Source organism: Tursiops truncatus, chromosome 4 (genome assembly GCF_011762595.2).
Source record: "Tursiops truncatus isolate mTurTru1 chromosome 4, mTurTru1.mat.Y, whole genome shotgun sequence".
Lineage (NCBI taxonomy): Eukaryota > Metazoa > Chordata > Mammalia > Artiodactyla > Delphinidae > Tursiops > Tursiops truncatus.
In genome coordinates this window covers 30,507,571-30,525,773 of record NC_047037.1, presented here as the reverse complement: position 1 = coordinate 30,525,773, position 18,203 = coordinate 30,507,571, and the positions used below count along the sequence as shown (strand labels likewise).

Sequence of the window (18,203 nt, the reverse complement as noted above, 5' to 3'; positions counted from 1 at the left end):
TCTCCCTGTCCTTTACCTACTTGGTGGTTTGGTCCTGAGCTACTGCTTTCTCCTGAATCCATTAACTATTCCCTCTCTGTTAGATGCATGCACCTTAAAAATCAAGCAAACAACCCTAACTTCTTAATTCCATCTCCTCTGCCAGTTACCAACACGTTTTTCTCATTCTCTTTTCACAAAGATCCTGAGTATTGTTTACATTTGTTTTCTTCCTCATCTCCCAATCTCTCAATACACTTTAATCACACCATTTCACTGAAATAGCTCTTATCTTCTATTAATTATGTTGTCTACCATTTTAGGTTTCTTTAGCAATAGACCAGCTTAAACTACTTACTCTGCCATGACTAGAAACAGCAGTTCTTCCAGAGATTTTCAAATTTATACATAAATAATTGTTAATAAATTCTTAAACTTTAAAATGTTTTCACAGATAATTGTACACAATAGCCTTAAACTTTAAAATTTACATTTAAAATAAATTACAAAGAATATATTTCACTGTACGAATATCAAAGTAAAAGTTCTCTTTTCTCTTTCCCATTATATATCATTCTTCTCTCCAAAGATAATCAAGGTTAAAGTCTGAAATGTGACTAATTTAGACACATTAATATATAAAGTGACTAATTTAGACACATTAATATATTACATATATAAAGTTTTAACTTTTACATAAATGGTACTGTACGATATATTTTATCCTGAAACTTGCTATTTGTCACTTAATATTTTGTCTTAAAAATCGTTTAGCTACTTCAGAGTATCAGTTTATTTTAACCATTCCTCTGTTGATGGACATTTGGACTATTTCCAATTTTGCAATATTACACAGACTGTTGCAGTACAACATTTTTCACATATACATTTTTGTGCACACCTGCACGTATCTATGTAGATACCTAAGTAGCAAAAGTACTGGTTTAAAAGGAATGTATACCTTAAATTTTGAAATATACTGCAAAATTATATTCCAAGAAGGTAAGAGCAATTGCTTTCACAAGGGACCTTTTCTTGCCACATCTTTAGCAATCACTGGTATTATCTATTATTTTAATTCATGCCAGTCTATTTGGCAGTGATAAATGTCTCCTTGTTTCAATCTGTATTATATTAATTATTAATTAAGTTATGCCTCTTTTCATGTGTTTACTGCTTTTTAAATTTTCCTCTTCTGAAAAGTGGCTTTTCATTTGCTCACTTTTCTACGGGATTTATTTACCTTTGTTACTGATTTGTAGGATTTGCTATGTATCATTAAAAATATTTTCCCACAATCTGTCACTGTTTTTTAAATTTTGTTCAGAGTGCTGGCTGATGTATAAATCTGTGTAAGTATATATATATAATCAATTTTTTACATTGTGGCTTCTTTCCTTGAGGACTTCCCTACTCCAGGACATAAAAATATCCTTTTATTTTCTTATAAACTTTTAATTTTTAACATTTATATGTAATCCACCTAGTAGTTATTTTGGGTGCATGTTATGTAGGGCTATCACCTATTGTACAGGCCTGATCCTTTCCCCACTGACCTTTATCATAGGCTAAATATATACATACATACCTACAGCCATCCCCAACTCTCCCATCTCTACGTTAATCCTAGGCATTTACTAGAAATCTTATTTAGGCAATACATGTGACGTATTTTCTTCTTTGGATACTATTGTTGCCCCTTCCCTTATTAAATACTTTAAAAATGTATTTTTAAATTTTTTCTTTAAAAATGATTACTTTTAAAATATCCAATTTGGCATTTCATCTGGTCTAAGAATAGATCACCTTAGGATTTCATCTATTTGAAATGTGAACTATAGGACTGTCTTCCTAAAGAAAATACACATAACACATCTTTGTACCAGAAAGTATCCATAGTAATGTATTAATGCAATGACCTAATTTAAATGAGGTAAGATACCTAGCCCATAATAATAAGCACATGGAAGTGCTCAATAATATTAATTTTACTCTTCATCTCTTTCCCTTCAAATTTCTTACCTGCTGTAAACTGAGAATGAGGGTCTTGGCACACTGAATTTTATCAATCTGCCTGGTTTTACTCAGTGTTTCCTTAATAATATCACCATAGTCATTGTAATACTGTGAGAAAAAGAAAAAAATATAGTTTTAAAACTGTTGCTATTTAATGAGATAAATAGGCTGATGAAAGAAATGGAAAGGTGAGTACAGAGGTGTTTAATTTTTCATCTTAAAAACCTAATGAGAGTTAAAATATATTGTCTAAAGTTAAAGGAATACACATTTGATATTTAAAATTATGAAATAACTAATAATAATTAAACTAAAAAATTGGTAATTCCAAGAGGAGAAGAAGTGATATAGGTGAGCAAAATTCCTCATTCTTTACAACATGGATTCAATAGATTTAAAAGGTGACAAATCAAGAAACAGAACTCTGACAGAAACATCTTAAAGAGCTAAAATCAAAACAGTTAAAATTGCTTGCTTACTTCTGGGGAGTAGGCCTAAATAAGGGGAAGGGCAGATTACAGTAACAGATTTAAGTTTTCACTGAATACTTTTGTGCACTCATTATCCCCCATAACATGTCTATATTTTACCATTATAAAAAATAAAAACACTGATTTCTTCAACAGTGATTAAGAAAAATTCAACTAATTTCTTTATAATTCAACTTTTGGATACAGGATTTAAAGAGTTTTCCTTGTGAGTAAATAATTAGGAAAAACTTTGAGACCATTAAATCTGGATGTTACTTCCAAGCTAGAGCATAAAACCTATAACCTATGTAAAGAAGTGAGTATATTAGCTTGACAACTGGATTTTTATAATCTTTAAGAAGATGGGTATACTTCCATGATGTGAAGTGCAAAAAAAAAGGGTAAATGTCTCGAAAGAATCATCCTTTCAGTGCAATTAAAAATTATCTCAATGCAGATAAAAAGAGAAAGATATATGAGAACACTAAAGTGGTTCGACAGGTAGATCAACAATAAATTCAGATTTTTAATGATCACATAGAGAAATGAGGCAGAAAGCCAAATAGACAAGGATGTATAATAAAGAATAGCAAACAACTATTAAAATATTCACAAAAAGATTAAAGCCTAGAAAGAACAGAGGAGTGTAAAAATTGCTAAGGATGATAAAGCTTATTTCTTGAAACCAAGACAGTATTGCTAAGGGATGACAAGGAAAAACCATATTAAGCTCATATTCATCTAACCAAACCCCGTTTCGACATTACTTTTGGAAGCCTTGTCTGGTTGCTCACTTAAGTCTCTATTTGTGCTTGCTTTGTAATTTATACATCTATCTCTACAGTAATCATGATGAGGCTTTATGGTTTAGTGGAAAGAGCTAAGCTTTGAAGCTAGGCAAACCTAAAATCGAGTGCCAGTTTTTGCTACTTTAATAGTTGTGTGGGGACTTCCCTGGTGGTCCAGTGGTTAAAATTGGTCTTGCAATGCAAGGGACACCAGTTCGATCCCTGGTCAGGGAACTAAGATCCCACATGCCGCGGGACAACTAAGCCCGCGCACTGCAACTACTGAGCCCGAGCGCCACAACTAGAGAGGCTGTGTGCCGCAACTGCAGAGCCCATGCACTCTGGAGCCCTTGCACCGCAACCACTGAGCCAGTGCACTCTGGAGCCCGCATGCCACAACTAGAGAGAAGCCTGCACACTGCAATGAAGAACCCACGCGCTGCAACGAAAGATGCTGCATGCTGCAACTAAGACCCGACGCAGTCTGTAAGCAAGTAAGTAAGTAAATAAATAAATAATAAAAAAAGGTTGTGTGGATCTTCAAAAGTTAACCTCTCTGAGCCTTAATTCCCTTATCTGTAAATGATGATATTATTTCCTAACTCACAGAGTTACTGTAATCAACAAAGATAATATAAAAGCTTTAGAACAGTGTCTCAAATATAAATGGCATAGAACACAGGCAGCTATTCATTATTAGCATGCTATATTATGTTTACATTTCAGTTTCTCTGTTAATCTGTAACCTCCTTAGTGCAGAAATCATGTCTTATTTAAATCCCTGGCTACTAACACAGTGCTCATCACACTGCAGTTGTTTAGCAAAATATGATGACTTAGTTACTATGTCATAACTAGAATTGGACATAAACATGTGAATCAATGGAATACACAATATTCTGAACATGAGCAAAATAAAATACTGTGTCTGACACAAGAACAAGGCCAAAATACATAAACTGAGAAGTGTGCCTCTTAGGCTATATCAAAGATTTTTGAGCACTGCTTTTTTTGTGGTTCAGAAACAAAATGTAGCTTCTGGAAAGGAGAGCAGCCAGGAAGGCAACTACCTATCAAAATCCTGTCATATAAAGAATGGTATAAAACCTTTCAACATCTCTTTACCTCCCTCAGGAAAAAAATCCCAAGTTCTCACACAGCATATAAGGTCTACCCTGTCAGTTTCTTTAAATCTTACCTCTGGCTCCATTCTCATAAGCAATCTATGTTACTATATCAAATTACTTGCATTTCCCCCAAACAATTCATTGCTTTGTACACGAAGTCCGATCTGCCTAAAAGTCCTCCTACTACTTTTTTGCTTGACTGGCTAATTTATGCTTATCTTCTCAGACTTAGTTCAGAAGGCACTTCTAAGCAGTTTTCATTAACCCTCATATTTCTTAAGAGTGGGGTATCTGTTTTATATATTTCCAGGAACCCCTATACGTACCTCTGTTATACTGTATAAATGCAATTGTCTAATTACTTGACTATTTCCAGCTTTAGACCACTTTGGAGCAGGAATTTAAAAATCTTTGTAACTTGAGTGCCTGGCAACACAGTAGTAGGCATACTTATAAATATATCTGAAGAGATTTCATAGGGAAGAGAGTTAGCTTTCTTCCGTAAGAGTCCATGGCCTCATGCAAATAAAAAGGCATTCTTTCATATAAATGTAAGCAACTCCTACTTTATGGAACTGATATAATAGTATAGAGTGATAAAAAGCTCATATATAAAAGAGAGGAATTTTAAATATGTCAGAAAATCATCAATAATATTTAGGTAGGAGCTGTCAATTTTAGCTTATTCATCATTCTTTCATTTTTAATTGCAAACTTCTCTGCTACTAAAGTGGAGGGAGAAAAATAAGAATATGAAACTACTATCTTAATAAATAAATATCCCATTTAAAAAAAGACTGTAAAACTATACCTTCATGTAGTGTTTAAAGATGTCTGCAGCTGCATGCATGTCAACAATATCGTAGATGATAAGTTTGCTGAAGGCAGCAAGTAGATTCCTTCTCTTATGTAAGGCCTCAATTTTATTAGCTTCGTCTTCTTCATCACCCTCTAACCACAGAAAATAAATTACTTATGAACTTTGGCCCTTTATCCAAGGTAAAACAATGTAGACAATCTGCATAATAAAAAACCAGCCTATAACTTTACAAATAGGTACAATTCAGTTTTAGATGGGCTAAAAACTGTTAGTTATACTGATTATTTTAGGGTGCTATATTTAGTTAAACATTTATTAAACACTTAGTAGGCACTAAGGTTTCTGTCTTCTAGGAGACTGTCATAGCAAAGATTGAGTAAGGTAAACAAACCATATAGATTTTTTTTCTGATACTTTTGTCATAATAATACTGTTGTTCTGTTTACCTTTAAAATGCTGTCTTCTCTTATCTGAATATTCCTTATGTGCTAATGTATTTCTACAGAGAAGAAATTTCTAGAAATTTTTAAGACACAGGGAAAAAGTTTTCTTTTAGAAAAATATATGGGGAGTAATGGAAATTATATGGAGGAGTTAGTTTTCAGTTCTTGTCCTAAACATGGTTACACTGTAAGCTGAGAAAGTATATTTTGCAAACTATGTTAATGTACATATGCATTTTTTTAAACAAAACCTTACCAAATGCTTTCAAACAAGTAGTCTTTATTCCTCAAGTTTTAGATTCTCAGGCCCTATTGGCTTATCTATTTCTAATCTCAAGAAAAATTTCTCCACAAGGCCATAGACAATAAAAGTTAACACATTTGTTTCAGGCTCTGTACTGACTCTCTCATGTTTTGGCGTGCCCTTATTTAGGGACAGTGTTCTTCCTTCCCTTCTTTGCGTGTATATATTCATAAAAAAACTTACTCTCAACTTCTCTCTTCCCTTTCTATTAACTGGTCCTGCTGTGAAGCATCAATGCTTTGAGAAGTTGGAAATCTTTTTGCTTAAGATAAGTAGAAGGTAAATTTTATCTCCTGAGATTAATATGAGCTCAAAATAAAGACCCTTTGTTCACAGCCCAGTATTTTCTAAAATGTTCTATTAAATAAAGAATATTCTAATAGCACCAAGTAGATTTGTGGATCTGATAGCCACAGATCTTAGAGATTATCTATTTCACAAATAACCTATATAATATTTATTTATAATTATTTATATTCAGTCTAATTTTACTAAGTTTTCATTCTGCAGGCTCAGCACAATTTTGACTGGTGAGGTTTGATAACATTCTTTTAGCACTTAGTATCTTCGAGTCACATTTTGTTAATTTAAGTAATATATGATCACTACTCAGAAGGAGAAAGGAACTCAGATGCTTTCCTTTAGAAAAATTGTGAACCTGGAAGCAGTTCAATTAGAAAAAAACCATCTATCCTAAATATACATTTTACATATGTGGGAAATGACAAATGTACACAATTATTTATTATAGCATAGATTATAATAGCAGAAGATTGGAAACTAGCCAAATATCAATATGAGATGAATAATATAAATTATGCTCTATTTAAATAATAAAATACTATGTAGCTATTAGAATAAGGAAGCTCTGTATGTAGTGATGGGGAAAGATCTTTAAGGTACTATGTTAAAGTTAAAGCAGGGACACCTCACTGTGTATATTTTTATTCTTGTTGGTTTCTTAACTACATGAATGTATTAACTTTTTTTTTTTAAGAGAAAAATTGTAGTATTTTTTAGGATTGAATTTGAAATTTTTTCTCATATCTTTTGGGGTTGGTAAAACAAGATCAATATTGACAAAATGATAGCTACAAATACCCATGCTCTGGTTCTCCTCATCTTGGTCAATGAAAACATGATCCATCACAAAACTGAGGAGTTCAGACTGAAGTCCAGTATCTGGATTAAACACCAAAGGCTGAAGGCCCTCCCTGCCACCTGTCATTAATTGGTGGCTGAAAATCATCAATAGATCACAGAGTAACATGAAAGCCTGGAATGCAAAGGAAATTCATCAGTAAAATATTGTAGCTATAACTACAAATCAATGTTAATGAAACTATACTAAATTAAATACAGCTCAATAACAGTACCATAATAGAAATTCTGAGTATTCAAATTGCAGCTACTTAATTTTAATTTCCAAACTGAATAAAATTATTTTGTCTCATTACAAACTAGTCATACTTAAGACTCTCCACCCCCCTAAATATAACCTGCTTCTTTTACTTGGCTGTATTAACTCAAAACAGTTGATTAAGAGATTTTTGACTTGAAATTATAAAAAATGAGTTAAACTCAACTCTGGAAATACAAAATTGATATAATAAATTAATGACAGATGTTACAAATCAATCTTATACTGCATAATCAAATAATAAGCATAAATCTTAAGACAAACTGTATAATTCAACAAATTACAATGTAGTACTTTAAGTCTGTAAGCTCCTATTTTGGATTCTTCTTTAAAAAATCTATTGTAAAATGAAATTTTTAACAGTAGGTTAAATTGAATTCAAGGTCATTCACATAGTGAATGACAAAAACAGTGTCTGAAAGCTTCCCAACAAATGTAATCACATAAAGAAACTTTCAGTATATTTCCCCATAGAGAAAGTATTATAGTTATGTTGCCAAATTTATCCTATTTAATGGATGGTACAAAATAAACTTGTATCACCAGTTTATTGAAACTGAAAGATTTTGTTATGGAATAACTGAGGGCTCTGATGCCTCAAAACAATCCACTCACCCCCTTCTAAAAATTGACTTCTATGGGAAAACATAATTTTGGAATGTATCTGGAGATGGCTGTATACTTGGTTGTTTACCTCCAGCAAGACTCATGGCAGTTCATGCTCTAAGTACACAACCATGAAATACATTATTTGAGTCACTTGAAAACAGGAGAACATGAATGAAATCCAGGAAAATATATATTTTTAACTAAGGCCATACTTTTGCATGTCACCAAACAGTGAGGATGCAGAAACACTGAATTTTTGGCTTAAATGTCCTGAGCTAGGTACTTTTTAGACAGCACTGGTTGAGTTCAGAAGGTTTAGAGAATAAGGTTTAGGAAAGACCATTTCTGTTCCCATTTACGTTAGATGCTGATAACTCAATAAAGAAGAGACCTGGATAACCTATTTGTAGGAAAAGATAGCAAAGGGTAAGTACTGCTGTACCCTTTTTAGATATAGACTCGTTTTCTAGCCCAACATCATAAAAAAAACCGACATGGAAAAGGTATATCTGTTTTATATAAAAGTATTTCCTAATAGAACAGTATAATTAAATAGATTACAAAATCACTTTGTGAAAATGGTATTGCCTTGGGTTCCACTTTGACCCTCTTTGGTCTACGACCTTTCCCAAGGGGTGAGGAGTCTGTTGGACCACTGGTATATGCCCACTTGCACCTCTACTTTACATCACTGCCCAGGTACAGGGATTCAGGAATTCCTTGCCCTCACAGACCTGATTCTGCTACCAGGGGGTGCACAGGCATCTTTCCTAGACACACTGCATCCCCAGTGTGTACTCCTAGGCCCCAGGGTAATCAAGGAGCAGCTGTCTGAAGAAGTGATGTTGATAGTTTGGATATGTGGGCTGAATTGTTCATATGCATGTGTGAGGAGTTCTACCTAGTGTGGGAAAGAGCTGAAGGTGAGAAGAGAAGGTGGACCCTATGCCAGCTCCCCAACCCTCCAAGTTCTGGTAAGGAATCAAAAATTCTAAACCTGAACCTGCCTTCCAGCCATTATGACAGTATACTTGTTAAGGTACAAAGATGTGTAACAGGTTAGCTTACTTTATAACTTAAATATTCAGACATCTATATTCTTGTCCCAGGTGCCACAAATGTTAGGGATAAACCTGCATGCTAAAGAACTGTCATAAAAAATTACATCTTCTTAAAAAAATTTACATCTTACTGTTCTTCAGTAACTCATTTGAGTTATTTTTATTGAGAGCTCTTAACTGACAATTTCTTACCTGTTCCTTCACTGGAGTATTAACATTAGATAGGCACTGTTGGCAAACAGCCAAAAAGGATTTCACTGTTTTCCTCAATACCAACAAATCCTCCTGTAAGACATATTCAAATTTACAAGCATGAATTACAATATCCTAGAAAACTGATCCAGAAGAAATAATAAATGGAAAATAGCCAAACTAGTTTATTGTTAAGGAAATTCATAAAACCAAATATATTGTTGGGAACCAAATCATATAGTTATTTCCTAGTTATCTTAATGGAAGGGTCAGCGAAACTGATAATCCTGAATACTCAGTTCTATTTAGCTTTGAAATGCTCAGTATGATTTCCTCCAACATATTTGCCTTTATCAATATGGTTTACTCAGGCTGATATTAAAATTTTTAGTCATTCCTATAGCAAATACTAGCTGGTAGTAAAGTGAGAGAGTGCAGCAGCATACTGAAAAAAATCAATTAAGCAATAAACATGTACTCCCATATTCTCAGGACTCTGCAAAATGTCAAGGGGAAAAGATAACTTTAAGATAGTGTCCATGTTCTCAAAGAGTTAACATCTTAGCAGGGAGTTAGACCAATTAGAGAGTAATTAAGTGTTTAATTTTTTGGTGTTAACTCTAACTGTAGCAGCAAGAGCTGAGTTGGAGGCAGCTTCATAGAAAGATGGCCTTTAATCTAAGATTGGATGGGTGAATAGGATTTAATCAGATGGCCATATAATATTCAAAATGAAACATCTGAAAAGTATAAAAGGAAATTTAAATTTATCAAGTACCTATAATGTGCCAGGCACTGGTATGAGGGCTGTTACATAATTTCATATTTATATTGATTAGAAGAAGTAGTTATTACTAGCAAGTGTTTGAAACCAGGACTGTCTGATATCAGAGTTCACATTCTTTTCACTGACTAATGAGCAAGACGCATGCAGATGACTCAGTATGATATCAATATTTAAAATAGTAATGAAGAGTAATTAAATGAGCATAGGCTGATGTAGGAATCACTTTTAAAAAGTACTCTGTGAAACTAAAATTCTTTAAACTACTCTATTTTGTACAGATGAGCATACTTATTCCTTTTTGGGATCTTCACATCCCAAATAATGATACTTTAAAAATTATACATATTTCCTTTTGCTAAAATGAGTGCAATATTCAGAAGAAGGAAATAAGATCATCTTGTGCAGAGTAATAGAAAGGACACTGCCTCCAGGACCTTTAATGTTCCTGCAGATGAACATCCAACAACCAAACCTCAACATTCCTTGACCTTTAATTTCAAAGACTCACAAAGCAGTAGGGGAAATAGACAAGAGAACACGCAACTGCAACAGAATGTAAGGAGTGCTATGTTGGAAAGCCTAACCCAGAGTCAAAAGTAGTCACAGAAGGGTTCCCAAACAAGACTACATGTAAGCTGAGTTCTGAACAACTAAAAATTATCTACCTATATGGAAAGGTGTTCCAGAGGGCACAGAATGTTCAAAAGCCCAGAGGTGCTTTTGAGAGACTGCTAATTTATTGCAGTTGAGGCACAAACAGGGAGGAGAGTGGTGAGAGAAAACTGAAGAGAAAAAGAGGACCCATTTTCCATTTAAATGGAAAGTACTTAAAATGCCATGCTAAATTATTTGGCTATTATCCCGTCGGCAATAAAGGAACTAATGAATAGGATTTTTATCATGAAGTTGCTAATAATTTATGTTAAAGAATCATATTCTAAGCAGAAGGGAGAATGATATAAAATAGGGAAGCTAGTTAACAGTAAATACAATCTTCTGTTGAGGGCTTATTATGTGCCAAATACTGTGTTCTAAGGGGAATAAATTTAAGTCTCACAATCACTCTATGAAGTAAGTGGTTAATACGCCTATTTTACAGATGAGGAAACTGAAGTTCGGAGCACATATAGATTCTAAGCGATAGAGTAAGGATCCATACCTAGGGTTATCTGACTCTAAAGCCCATGCTTCTAATCATTATTCTACATTTCATCACATATTAACAAAGGCCGTGGGAATAATCTAAAATGAGGGCCTGAAAATGAAATGTTGGCAGAAAAGATGTAAATAGATTGATGAGAAATTAAAGCAGCAGGATTGATAGAATTTAGGAACTAATCAGAACAGGGGATGTTGATGTTACGCCTAAATTTCTAGGTAGTTGCCTATTAATGGCTTACGGTATAAGGCACCAAGATAGTTAACACAGGAACAAATGCTAAGGTAACAAGTTGGGCTTTAGAGATGATGATCTGCGATCTCTGAAAGATATGCTACTAGAGATGTCTAGTAGGCAGCTGGATGAATTCAAAGTCCATGGTAAAGAATCTGAGCAAGAGTAGAGACTTGGGGGTCCTCTGTATTTAGCTGGCAGCAGAAGCAATGGAAGTAGATGAGACTGTTAAAGGAGAATATGTAAATAAAGAGGGCTGACAAAAGTATCCTGGGGAACACTGATATTTAACAGATGGATGAGAAAGAAGAGCATATGAAGAAATCTAAGAAATGGTCTGAGAAGTAAGAACAAAACCAGAATGTGGCATCCCAGAGGTAAGGTAAAAATGAATGGAAGGACTTCCCTGGTGGTGCAGTGGTTAAGAATCCACCTGCCAAATCAGGGGACACAGGTTCAAGCCCTGGTCTGGGAAGATCCCACATGCCGCGGAGCAACTAAGCTTGTGAGCCACCACTACTGAAGCCTGCGTGCCTAGAGCCCATGCTCTGCAGCAAGAGAAGCCACCGCAATGAGAAGCCTGCGCACTGCAACGAAGAGTAGCCCCCACTCGCCGCAACTAGAGAAAGCCTGCGTGTAGCAATGAAGACCCAACACAGACAAAAAGAAAAAAGAATGGAATAGTTTAACGATGACAAATGTTACCAAAAGACAAGATAAGGATTAGAAAGCATTGCAAGGATAAAGCAACTCAAGGTTGTGAGTAACCTTGGGTCGAACACTCTCAAAGTAATTAAAAGGGCTAAAGTCAAACCACAATGGATAGAAAGGAGATAAGAAAGAAGGCAACTCTTTCAAAAAAGTTTGACTGTAAAAATTAAAAACAGAACTACCATATGACCCAGCAACCCCACTACTGGGCATATACCCTGAGAAAACCATAATTCAAAAAGATACATACACCCCAATGTTCATTGCAGCACTCTTTACAATAGCCAGGACATGGAACCAACCTATATGTCCACTGACAGATGAATGGATAAAGAAGATGTGGCACATATATACAATGGAATATTACTTAGCCATAAAAAGAAACGAAACTGAGCTATTTGTAGTGAGGTGGATGGACCTAGAGTCTGTCATACAGAGTGAAGTAAGTCAGAAAGAGAAAAACAAATACTGTATCTGAACACATATATATGGAATCTAAAAAAAAATTTTAAAAATGGTACCTATGAACCTAGTTGCAGGGCAGGAATAAAGATGTAGACATAGAGAATGGACTTGAGGACACAGGGTGGGAGGGGGAAGCTGGGGCGAAGTGAGAGTAGCATCGACATATATACGCTACCGAATGTAAAATAATTAGCTAGTGGGAAGCAGCAGCATAGCACAGGGAGATCAGCTCGGTGCTTTGCGATGACCTAGAGGGGTGGGATAGGGAGGGTAGGAGGGAGACGCAAGAGGGAGGAGATATGGGGATATATGTATGCATATGGCTGATTCCCTCTGGTGTACAACAGAAACTAACACAGTATTGTGAAGCAATTATACTCCAATAAAGATCTATTAAAACCAACAATAACAAAAACCAAAAACAATAAAGAGTGAGAAAAATAGGACAGCTGCTAGAGGTCTTTTGGCATCCTTTTTGACCTTTTCAACATAAAAGATTTGAGAATATTTGTTGAATAAATAACTGAAAGAAAAACAAAATGCAGGCCATGTTACTAACTAGCTATGTGACCTTAGAGAAATTATCTTATATCCCAGAATTACAGATTTTAAAAATCTATAAACAAGAGGGTTGAACTATGTATTCTCTGAGGTTCTATTGCATTCTGTGATTCTGCTGAACTAATTCAGGCACTCAAACGAGAACACACAGGTGCTAACTGGTAAACCTAGTATGCAAAGGATGAATGTTCAGTTCCTGCTAGTACCTAGACTAGTGCTTGGCACATGGGCAGATGTTTAGTAAATATTTGCTGAATGAAATCCAAGTACACATAATACAGATGATACCACAATCCTAGGGAGAAATATGTAATGTGTTCATTTTATCACACAATAAATATAATTAAAAAATGATGCTAGGAGGTATTAATGCTCCTTTATTCCCTTAAATTTCATGGTTAGTGTGCAGTTTGACGCAGTCTAGGGAATCAGCTATCTTTGGAGTTGGAGGCAAAAGATTCCTTTAAAGGTCAATCATAAAGCAAATGTGTCTTATGTAAAATGATTACTTGCCAATTCATCTGAGGAGTTGTAAATTTAACATCACAACTAAGTAAGCAACCTACTGATTGTAGCATTTTAAGAAGAAAGTGGAAATGGGAAGTAACCAAGGAAATACTGAGAGAAGCTAAAGGCCTTCTTTAGCAATAAGTTTAGCATAGATTTGGATGCAACCTAAATATTGAATGCTCAAGAAAGTTAACTTAATTGTAATCAGTTAGAATTCATTGAGAGAAATATAAGTACCAATCAATAGGTTTAGGTAAATAGGCACAGATACTATATATTTAACAGAGTTAGCTAATCTCATATAGTAGATTCCTTTGAACAGCTGGGAATGGAATTTAGGTTTTTTGGATTTCAGAACACAATTTTCCTACAAACTTCATTATGCTGGCATCTTACACTACATAAAGTTAACGTTTACTTGGCACTTAACCGTGTACCAGGCACTAATCTAAGCTTTTGACATATTAACTCAACTAATCCTCTCAACTGTGATGGGTATTGCTATTATCACTCCCATTCTACATATGAAGAAACGGGCACAGAAATGTTAAATGCAGGCCCAAAGACACAGTTAGTAAGTGGAGTAGTAAATTAACCAGAGCAGTCTGCTTCCAGAGTCTGTGCTCTTAACCATTTTGCTATAATGACTCTTTTTATAATGCGGGAAAATTAACATATTGAAGAAACCGGCAGCATTATGGAGGTAAGAAATTTGAAACTCCAGTCAAATATATTTATATATAAACAAAAATGCCAGTCAACCCAAAAGACACTGAAAAAGAACAACCCAAGAACAAGGTGTGCTAATTATCTAGACTGCAATTTTAAGCAACTAGAATGTTGCTTAAATGTTCCTTTCAAATGTGTTTTCCTAGATGAAACCAATATTTTCTCTTATTTTCAGAAAGCAGCTCGGCGTTAAGAGCACTTTTTCCTAAAGTAGCTATGGAAAGGAATTCAAATGGGTCAGGTGAGAAGATTACACTGAAATTTAAATTATTAACATCTTGGCTATATTCTTTTGTATGCCTTTTGCAAGTTGCTTCACTAGCCTGGCTAAAATTTTTTTTGCTTCCCCATAGATCTAGTGAAACCAAGAATTAGACGACTGAAACCCAGTACGCTCTAATGTGAAAGGGCTAAAATAGTTTCAGTTTTTCAGTGATCTACTGACAAAAATAAGAGAAATATCTCTTAGTGAGTTAAGATGATGTTTTAAAAATACACCCCGACCAGAAATATCTCAACAATGAAGACTCCCAAATAAGGCTGGCACAATTAAGATGGCGAATTTACCATATAAGCTATATTAGAAGTTTTCTCAAAGGTACAAAGGCTCAAAATACCCTAACATCTTGGGAAGAAAAAAAAAGATCTTAAATGTAGATTGCCCCTTAAGAGCTAAGTACTCCATATGATTATAGTCAGTGAGGAAAGATAAGGATTTAATTCCAAAACACACAGAACATGCAGATTTTAAATGGGTGATTTCTTTTCATTTTGTATCACAATTTTATGTGTCTAGAGGAAGACTAAATTTAGCTGTCCTTTTATCCACAACTATGAAATACCATTCAGATAATCATAGCCAGAAACTGAAGCCATGGAAAAACCAGCAGTAAACACATAAAACTAGTTCAACATTATCTGACAAATACACATTTTTAGAATGGGCAGAAATAAAACAGGATAAAGGTGTGAAATAAGGACCTAGATCACGCCAAAGATCTTCGATTATGAAAATAAAGCCTGTTAAGAATTTAGTGATCAGTTTTTCATGATAAAAATGGGGCACAAAACTAAACTAGTTACAAACAAGACCAAGGGGTTACCTTACTAGGCCAGGGACTGGCAAACTTTTTGTATAAAGGGTCAGATAGTAAATATTTTAGGCTTTGTGGGCCATAATGTCTCTGTTCGAACTACTTAACTCTGCCACTGGAGCAAGAAAGCAGCCCTAGTCAGTACATAAATGAATGAGCATTACTGTGTTCCATTAGAACTTTATTTACAAAAACAGGTGTCTGGCCAGATTTGGCCCATGGGCTATACAGTTTGTCCAGTCTGTATTGGGCTATAAAGCTCTTTGGAGGTATAAACTGTGTTATGCTTATCTGTACTTAGCATCATTACTAACATATAACGAGGCTCATTTAATTATTTTTCAGCTCAACTAAGTCATTCTATCATAGTAAATATGATAGAAACACATGTAACTAAATTCATTCACTTGGGATGCATCGGTGTCACCATTGTGGTAGGGTAAACCTTATGGAATATCTTTGAAATTGCTTTCTTATATGAATAACTGCTACTAGCTTCTCTTTTGAGGCTAAGGAGTGAGTGTGCCACTCTTGTTAATACACAGTAAAATAACTACTGGATTTTTAAACCCCAAATGTAATACCTAGTTTTCAATGTTGTTGCTGTTCTTGGCGATCTGAATCCCCACCTGCTTGACTCCTGCCATTGCCTCAAAGGCTAATCCACTTATGATCCAGGAACCCTTAAGCTGCCTACTGTAGTTCCAAAACATCTTCTGATTTCTCTTTTCTGTGGTGTACAAAGATGAAGAAGCTAAAGGAGGAGTCAGAGGAACAGGGGAAAAGTAGTGACTGTTAGGACCAAAGCGAGAGATTTGAATTCCCAGATTTTCAAAACACAGATGGAGGACAAAATCTACCATGCTATATTCCAAACCTACAGTAGATACTGAGCATGTTTACATGCTCCCGTAACCTTATATAATAGTTCATTTAGTATTAATTTTTGGTTTTGGCAGGGGAGAAGATTAGGAAAGCACAGAACTAGGACTGCAATTTAATGCCATCAAAACAACAATTATTGTTGACTGAAACATTTCTTTTCATCTTCCCAATAACCCTATCCAGCAGTGAATATCACATATTAGGAAACTGAAGTTCAAATGTGAAGTAACTTGCATACCTTTGTCATAGGTGGTAAGAAATGGAGTCAAAATTCAAACTCGGATTTAACTCCAAAGACCATGCTCCAACACAAAATTGCTGGAAATATATCCTGTTTATAAACTGGGAGCTTCTTATATATATAAATTAGGTGAGCAACAATAAGTCGTTTAAACAAATACCTAGTAATTACGGAATGACCACTGGAAAAAAAAATTTCAAAATTAAAAACCTACTGTGGAAAGGAAAAGGCATTACTTTATCAGGGAATATTAAATAGGTTAAAACACTTATTTCCTTTTACTCAAATAAAAGGCCTGACAGGAAAATAAACTTTTATCATTAATTTTGGTGGAGAAAGATTTCCAATCTCTGTACTGAAAAGTGGGAAGTGTTAATGTTTCATTTAAATATTCTTAATGTTGCTTTAGGCCTCTAATAAACTCAGTTAAAACACATTTTTACATTATAATAATTGTTATTTAGAAAAGATCGTCTCAGTCCTGGCTCATTACTTAGATTCTGAGGTATTAAATATCTTAGGAGTTAAGAATATTTATAAAGTGGTACTTTAAAGATCACCGTCCCTGTGTAAGTAAAAACAGCATCCAACTGGACAGGTTAGGGAAGCTGAGGAAGCCTTATGCTGTCCTTCAAGGGGTGGGAAGGTATTCCTTACCAGATAGAAAGCTCCAAAAGTAGAGGCCCAGGAATAGGGTTGCAAACACAGCATAAAATTCTTAATAGAATGTTGGAATCGTGACTTGTAAGTTCTCTTTTAAGTTGAATATATTTACTTCTGACTTCCACAGGTTTTTAGAATGTTAAGAGTTGGATAAAACTTTGGACAAGTTCAGAGTTCAGTATAAACAGCCATCTACTTATGTATTCCAGATTTTAAAAAAAGAACATTCTGAGAGCTGAACAAGAAATGAATAGAAAACAAGTCCTGGATCTTTCTCTCCTAACTTTCCTAGACCAGTCAATCAGGCACTTGAGATAGGATATATTAATAGAAACAAAGCTATCAAAGAATGACTCTGAAGTCATGGACCAATCAAAAAGAAATGCTTAAAATTAACTCGATAGTTAGTGAGGATAGTCTTCTCAAGAAATAAAAGGTAGGGGGAAAAGATCTAGAAAAGAATGAAGTAAAATGGTTATAAACTACTAAAAATTCATTCCTAGAGGGATAGCTATTATTTCCAACTCTTGGCCCCATTCCCTTCCCCTTCAGAGCAGTTAACTCTGCAGATGGAGAGGTACTATCTACATTTTGTTACTATAGGAATTTGGGGGAAGGACCTGAGTGAGCTATCTCTTTTCTTATTCATTGCTATTCTAAAGGACTGGGAAGGGGAGAGGAAGAGGTCTAGAAAGCAGCCTGCAGATTTTTATACACAGCAAGGTTAAATATGTCTCTTCATGGGGCTTGGCCACCACCAGTCCCATGTTCACCCTAAACTTCTCCTTTCCCCAGTTTGTTTGGAGGTAAACAAGTTGAAATTTGCAGAGGAGAACCTTTAGTCAAGAGGGTAACGGAGGACCAAATTTCACAGTAAACATGCTATACTCCTCAATAATAATTTCACTTGTAGCTCTCTGGGGGATGTAGACTTT

General features: G+C 34.8%; 1 protein-coding gene across 3 annotated transcripts in view; it reads right to left on the bottom strand.

Annotated features, from left to right (window-relative positions):
- Positions 1-18,203, bottom strand: part of STAG1 (STAG1 cohesin complex component) — a 419,314-nt gene that overhangs the window by 16,419 nt on the left and 384,692 nt on the right. For all 3 annotated transcript variants that reach the window (XM_019934217.3, XM_073803799.1, XM_019934218.3), the window contains 4 exons: positions 9,230-9,322; positions 7,049-7,223; positions 5,192-5,331; positions 2,002-2,103 (listed from right to left, as the gene is read on the bottom strand). In XM_019934217.3, coding sequence (XP_019789776.1) covers positions 2,002-2,103; positions 5,192-5,331; positions 7,049-7,223; positions 9,230-9,322 — 510 coding nt within the window. The remainder of the gene's footprint in view (positions 1-2,001; positions 2,104-5,191; positions 5,332-7,048; positions 7,224-9,229; positions 9,323-18,203) is intronic.